This window comes from Gossypium raimondii, chromosome 11 (assembly GCF_025698545.1).
Source record: "Gossypium raimondii isolate GPD5lz chromosome 11, ASM2569854v1, whole genome shotgun sequence".
Classification (NCBI taxonomy): domain Eukaryota; kingdom Viridiplantae; phylum Streptophyta; class Magnoliopsida; order Malvales; family Malvaceae; genus Gossypium; species Gossypium raimondii.
In genome coordinates, this window is record NC_068575.1 from 11,661,064 (window position 1) to 11,668,874 (window position 7,811).

Sequence of the window (7,811 nt, forward strand, 5' to 3'; positions counted from 1 at the left end):
CAATGTCAAAGACATCTTATCTATCCCTAGCAAGGCATCCTCTAGATCCATCTGCGCAAGAACTGCCTACATCTTAATCTATCAAAATGCAAATCTGGTGTTGCGATCCAACAGCAGAATTTCATACTTCAGCGATGCCATTACCGTGATCGAGATAAGCAACCTGGAAAGCTCATATACCAATTTGTGAAAAATAGAACATTAATAATGAAAATGTATCACAAAGAAAAGAGAAAGAAAAATGAAAAGCACACAAATTTTTACGTGGAATCCTTTTGAGAAAAAACCATGGGCAAAGGAGAAGATAATTTACTATGTCGAATTTGAATGATTACAAGAGGAGTAGACTATGTTTATTTATAGGTGTGTAAAACTATATTCTAATCAAAATAAAATAGAAGTAATGCAGTAAGGTTAAAACACCTTATTCAAATCGACATTAAACAGATGAAGTATACTTCTATTCGAACTTCTCTTGCACACTTGTATTTTACCACTTGTATTTTATTTTATCATGAATTTGGGTCACATCTCTAACAATTTAAAAATGTTTTGTAAAATTTAGTTGATAGGTGAAAGCTGATATGTGCTCAATAATAAATAAGGATATGCTACAAATAAGAGCACGTGGCAAAGGGAGTAATTTTTGAGCAAGCATAGTAAGATATGTCATTCCACATATCTCATTCCCAACCAGCTGTGAAAAACGTTGCCACGTTGCCCACCGGAGGTGTTAGCTTAACAAGTTCTTGCAAACCTCCATTCACCAAACACTACAATTAGAGGGTTTGACTACCCAATCCTCTATTTGCGTCCAAATCAGCAGAAAAAAAAACCCCTAAAACTCTATTTACCAAACACACTCTAAAAGTCAGTAATTCGATTAGTATTATAAATTTGTAAAAACCCAGTTTAAATAATTTTATTATTATAATTTATGAAATAAATATTTGTGTTATTATTTATTTGTATTAATTATTTAGTAATTTTATTTTGATACTTAAAAAATTCTTAATTTGTTATAACTAACAAATTCGACTACGTATCCAACTCTTCCAATATTATCTTTAGGAGACAAGTAATAATTATTAATTTGACTTTGTTAAGCAAATTGCAAATTATTTCTAACTTTGATGTGAAATGCCTCTATGGAACTATTGAAAATTAAGATTTGTGTGTCTTATCATGAATTTTAAACTCTAAAATGTCCATTTTCCAGAATATATACTGATCCACCATCTGGGTAAATACCCAAGGAAAAGAATTACAAAATGGGATGAATCCATCCTTTTAATTAATAATATAATTTTCCTTGTTACATGATACATGGAAAAAAAAAGGAAAATCGTATTTCCCTTTGTACAAATTCCACGAAAATCAAAACATGCCAATTTCCAAACTATACATGAACAAAAAATGTTTCTTTTTCTTTCTTGCCAATCAACCCAAAGAAAAAAAAAATGGACCTCAACTTATTTCTCAATCATTTGTAAAGTGGCTTCGAAATTGTCAATTTATGGGTTATTTTGTTTTCATACAACACAGCCCAAGCCTCTTGCTTCTGATCCTCTCACGATCCTCAGCCTTTTGCAACCATTAATGAACATTCTGCATAGACAAAACATAAAATTTGTAAGCATTTATTTTGTTTTAATTAAAAAAATTAATGAATTTATATATATAAAATGGAGTAAAGAACTTACTCCCATGGTACATCTCCCACCAACATCCAATCACCATCTTTATCTTCATAAGTAGGCACAAATTCTGATCCATTGTATCCTTCCCTTTCTGAATATTTACCAACTTTGAACTTGAACATGTCTTCCATGGCCTTGAACAATTCTGGGTATCCTTTATAAACCTTTAAATCAATCTTTCTAAGATAAGGAGCTCCATCCATGCTAACTTTGACATACATTCCACCCGTTTCAGCCTCAGTTTTCTTTGTTTGAAGGCTGTTTTTTCTGTATGATCGGATCGGTGGCCACCCTACAACTTGTGCCCTGCAATATATACATATATGTATATCATCAGTAATCATTAATCAATAAAAAGAAACTATACAAAAAAAACATGGATTTTTTTCCCATGTGCTTACTTGGTGGGTGGAGCAGTTTCTTGGTCACATTTTTTAGCAGCTGCAACACCAGAATCATCATTCATATCAGGCAAGGCTCTTTTGTTACTGATCCTAATAGACTCCTCCGATGAGCCTGGTAGGCCTAATCGGAGCTCCGTGGCATCAAGGTTAAGATCTTTCTCAAACACCATGATTGATTGAAGGTTGATAGCTGATTGATTGGTCGATAGATCGATGTATTGAACTGTGGTTGATATGTATATATTTGGAAATGTTGCTATGAGTTCTGCTATATATAATTCAAGAAAGGGTAGATGATGATGAAGAACATATGCAAGTGTTGAAGCCTTAGGAAATTTCTATGATACTTTATAGATGGGAATATATGGCGATAAAGGTATGTTGAGTGCATGAATTTGGACATGGGGCAGCTAAGATGTCTGTCACATGAACAGCATAATTTAGGCAGCTGTCTTAAAAATAGAGGGACAAGGTTGGGACAAAGGTTTGGCCGCCCATATATATATTGAAGTCTGTGATATCAGAAAAGATCAGACGGTTTCAGATGTATTGATGAGTTTTGTAGGGAACAAATCTGGAGCATTGGATGTAATGACTGGTGGGTAGATTCGAAGTGACTTGGGTTGATTCCACATGGGTTGTTGTTTATGGGTATGACATGGTTTAGTTTAGGGCTTTCATTTGAGACATAACTATGGGTAACCATACATGTGGGTATGGTCTCCTTTTGGAACCATGACCTCATATTGATAAGGACATGGAACCACATGAATGCTTTCTTCTTTTAAAAAAGATAAATATGTTTGGATGAGAAATTTTAAAATATATTATTTCTAAATTTTAATATTTGCGTTTGAGTAAATAATTTTTTTAAAAGACTTAGATTATTGAATTTTCATGGGTTAAAAAAATAATTACATTAAAAATAAAGAACATAAAAGATATGCAATATGAAAATTTTTGTACTTGTAAAATTTTAAAAATATTTTAAAATATAAAAATATATACTAGGATTAAATAAAATGATATTTTGCAGTTTAAACTTTTTTTATGGTGAAAGTATTAAATCAAATAAGATTATGAAAATTAACTTTTATTTTATAGGATGATGTTATGCGTCTTTTATTTCATAAAAGAATTATTTGATTTAATAATAGTGAAATTTTTTAACTCAATGAAACTGTTATGTATCATTAATTAATATTTTTAAAAATATAGTCGATTAATTACTAACTCGATTGACATATTATTGTCGATGTAAGAAGATGTGGGTTGAAGTGTATTAAAATACATTATTTTACTATTTAAGAGTTGAAGAAGAGTTATAAATAATTTTAAATATTGTGTATAAAAAAGTAACAGATCCAACGAACCAGTACTGAAAGAGAGTTGTTAGAAAAGAAACATGGGGATGAAAGGGTGGAAATATTCTGGCTAATCTCCAAATAATTATGATATGACATAAAGATTTAACAAATTTGTTTGTGTTGGGAAAATAACAAACAAAAATTTGCTAGACCTATTACATTTTTGGAGCTAATTTTGATAAAGGGAAGAGGGTATATTGTTTAGAAATTAAATTTGTAATCGGTGTTAATTAAATATGATATTATAAGATGTAATTTTGATCCCAGGCATGCAGCTCTATGTATTGGCGAAGTGGAGGTGGTAAGAAAACATGGGCACCTGCACCGACAATAGAATCGCGTTGGTTAATATGAATCGCATATGCGTTGCTTTCATGGAAGCACACGAGCGTATCAATAATGCACACTACTTTAGACTTTGAAATAGTCGTCACAATGGTCCACATCTAGCAGCAGCTGTGGTTTTTTCTCATACATCTTTGAGCTTTTAAGCTACAACTCGTAAGGTTTGGTAAAGGTGAAGGACCACAGGCACACTAAGGGTCCACAATACTTTGCATTCATTATGTGGTTTTCCCTTCTACTCTGCCTGGTCTCTCCTATTGATGCCAGCCAATCAACAACCCCACTCCTCTCTTTGGGTTTCAGATGATTGAAATTGAATCATATTTATCCCATGACACTTTTTAACAGTAATTGTATGGGACAATTTGGGTCCCATGAAAACCACCCAACTCATTTTTCTTAATCACCATTTGCCTAATTGCTTCGTTCATTTTCTTTTTATTAATTTGGACATCTCTATTTTCCTTTGTTCCCCAACAAGTAAGCACAACTCAATAAATTATGCTTATATTTATCAAATTCTATGAATACTAGGCAAAGATGGAAGCATCTTCCTAATATTTTACATTTCGATATTAATATAATAATGGTCTTTAGATTCGTTTGATGCCTGATGAACATTCACCAACTTAAACTGCTAAGCAATCATTGTAAATAAGTGGATCCATTATATTGAGATTCTACTTCACACAATAATTTACCCTATAGCCAACAGCCTTGATCAACTTGGTTAGGATAGGATATTTTGATTCCAAAATTTAAATTGGAATAACATTCTAGTCCAATACAACGTTTGGTAATGAAATAGATATTGTTAGTAGGAAATCTTACTACTTATTAAGTACTAGCCCTATGAATATATAGTAGGCTTAACCTTTAGAATCATGTAGTAGAGGATAGATATAATCCTATGGAAATTTTTATAATGAGGGTTTGAAGCTTTATCCGTTCAAATATTGTTGTAAGGAATATTAAAGTTACAAGTTTAGTTAAGTGATCTTTTATCTTTTTGGAATATTAAAGTCTCTTCTAAAAGTGAAGACTTATTAAACAATGTAAAAATAAACAAACAAACATATAAAACTTAAGACAATACTAGTCAAAACCGACTCATGAAATCATTTATTATTCTGAAATACTCTTAAAACAAAAATATATTAAGAAGTCAACGAAGAGCTACTCACTTTCTAAAAGAAATTGTGTAACGACCCGATAGTCACGGGTGTTGGAAAGTGCATTCCCAGAACTCCATTCTCGTAAATCAGACTTGTAAATATTTTTAATAAATATTTACGAAGCTAGTTGTGTAGTTAATTAGGTTTTGGTTAAGTGAATTTGCATGAATTAAGAGTAATTAGGTATATGGTGTTTTTGTCCATCACAACTTGTGAAGATAATAAAGATACTCACAAAATAGATCTGCAAACTAAAAAGAGAGAAGACGCATGGAGTGAATGAGAAGAAGAAAGAAAAATAGGATTGATGGGCAGGAGAAAAAAAATTGAAATGAATAAGATTTCTTGATTATCAAAGTAATAGCTTTGTTAGAATTGTGTGACTTGAATCTTATCATTTGTTAAAGAAATAAAATACAGTGGCAAAATAAGGGGATCTATGGGGACGAAAGGTCGAAGCCCGCCATAGATCCCTATTAAGCATAAAATTGTACTGGGATTGAGATCGGGTACGGAGCATGCCACAGAAGTAGAATTTGTATAGAACTGCACTTCTTCTATTTGAGATTGATTAGAATAGGGTTTTTCATCCTTTAAATAGATGTAGTCGAAACTCTTGTATCATTCAATTTTCAATATTAGTGAATTTCTCGTCCTCTGTCCGTGGTTTTTCCCCGAAAGAGTTTCTACGTAAAATATGTGTGTTTTCTTTTTCTTTTTCGTATTGTTTTACAATAGTGTTGTTATTATCTACGTTTATTATAACAAACTCTATAAATAAAGATGATTGTTTAGCTTTTAAAATTAAATAGTAAATGAGATATAATCCTCGTGACTTGTAAAAGAGAGAGAGAGAGAGAGATAATCCTTGTAGGATTTTTTTAAACTAGGTTTGTATTAAAGTTACGAGTTTAGTAAAATGCTATTTATTTTGGATGTTGGACATAAGCTAAAGTGTCCAAATCACATTAGATAAGTCTGGTTATTTTGTGTTGATCTTGTGATAGTAACACTTGTCTACAAATTCGGAGTAGCTCTTTTATCTTTAAAAGAAAAGAAAAATCTAATATAATCGAGTGCTTGAATGAGGGACCTAGAGAATAAATATCATTTTATAAAAATAAAATAAAATTTCATAAATTAATTAACTAGTTTAAGTAAAATTAATAGAAAACTTCAAAATTTATATGAAATTTCAAAGGAATTTAAATAACTCATTCTTCATTCAAATTCTAGTTTTTATTTTTTTAATTTCCTTAATTTTTATTTAATAAACATGGCACTACTAACATTAAAATTTATAGACTCCACGAGTAAAGTCAAGAAGTTAACAAGTGTCTTATAAAAGTATAATAAAATATTAAAAATATATTTTTTTAAAAAGCCAGTAACAATTTTTAAGACTACTTGTGAAATAAAAAATACACTCACCGTTAGTCTATCAAATACTAACCCTATAATAAAATTCTTAAACAAAATATTACCATTTTAGTTATATTTAATATAAATATATTTTTGTTTTATATTTTAATGACATTGATATTATTATTTTTCTAATGATACTCATATTGCAATATATATATCCGAATCACGGGAGTGATCCACCTACACTAACATAAAAATTTAAGTGGTTTTGTACCCTTTTAAAACTTTTTATATGATTAGTATTTTAACAATTCAACCGTCATATTTCATACTTAATTCATATAGATTATGCACGTCAAGCTTGGACTAAATAAAAAGTTCTAACTATTCATTTTATGTAAAAAAATCAATCGTTAAATATATATTAATATAGATAATATTTGATTGATATGATAAAAATATCAAATCGATTTAAAATTTACATGCATGACAAATAAAACTATATTGATAAATATATTAATCATATAAAAGTTACGAAATGTTATAAAACCTCTTAAATTTTACATCGATATAAGTAGATCCTCTCCATAATATCATCGATCTTCTTTTATAAATATATTTCATTTAATTTTCTTTTATATGTAAGGATAATGACATATTTACCCTATGAATAAGACATCCTAACCATAATGGAAAGGGATGAAAGAAATATGGGAAGGGGATTCATTGCATCTAAAATTTTCAATCCCTTTCTCAATAAATTCCTTGTTAGGGTAGGAGGGCGACAATTCACCCGTGAGCTTTGCATTGCCACGTTTACGCCTTAATTGCCAAGATGTGCGTCGGATTTCTTGATAGCTACTTCATCATACATATCTATTGCTTTTTAGACTGACTTCTGATAGGTTTAATCTCCAATTTAGTACCCATTATTTTGTAGTTATATATAGAAAGGGCAAATCTCAAAATGATACATGAATTATGATTTAATGTGCAACTGTATATATGAACTTTAATTTAGTACAATTATACACATGGAACTTTAATTGTAGTTCCTTTTTTCTCCAAGCCGTTTGCTTCTTATATTTTGTTTTGCCTAGCGGTGGTGCCAACCTTCGGGTTGGCTATCGCCCGCCTTTTTCCCCTCCCATCAACCCTTTCTTTCTTTCTTTTTCTCATTCACTACACATGTCTTCTCTCTTTTCAATTTATAGATTTATTTTGTGGGTATCTTTGTTGTCTTTACAAGTTGTGATGGACAGTTGATGGTGGCTTGTCGTTAGCTAAAACTCCACCGACCACCAGTAGTTTCTCTTGGAAAGTGGGTGGCTCTTCGTCAGCTTCTTAATTTGTTTATGTTTTGAGAGTGTTTCAGAATAATAAATAATTTCATGAGTCGATTTGGACTCGTGTTGTCTTAAGTTTTATATGTTTTTGTTTGTTTGTTTTTCCATT

The 7,811-nt window shown here is 30.6% G+C and overlaps 1 protein-coding gene across 1 annotated transcript; it reads right to left on the bottom strand.

The window, feature by feature from the left end:
* Positions 1-1,264: 1,264 nt before the first annotated feature.
* LOC105804641 (auxin-induced protein 22D) lies at positions 1,265-2,525 on the bottom strand. Its single transcript, XM_012637333.2, has 3 exons — positions 2,102-2,525; positions 1,704-2,006; positions 1,265-1,608 (listed from the first exon to the last, which is right to left on the bottom strand). Exons 1-3 carry the CDS (start codon positions 2,272-2,274, stop codon positions 1,533-1,535), a joined length of 552 nt encoding a protein of 183 aa, XP_012492787.1. The 5' UTR covers positions 2,275-2,525; the 3' UTR covers positions 1,265-1,532.
* Between the last annotated feature and the right edge of the window lie 5,286 nt (positions 2,526-7,811).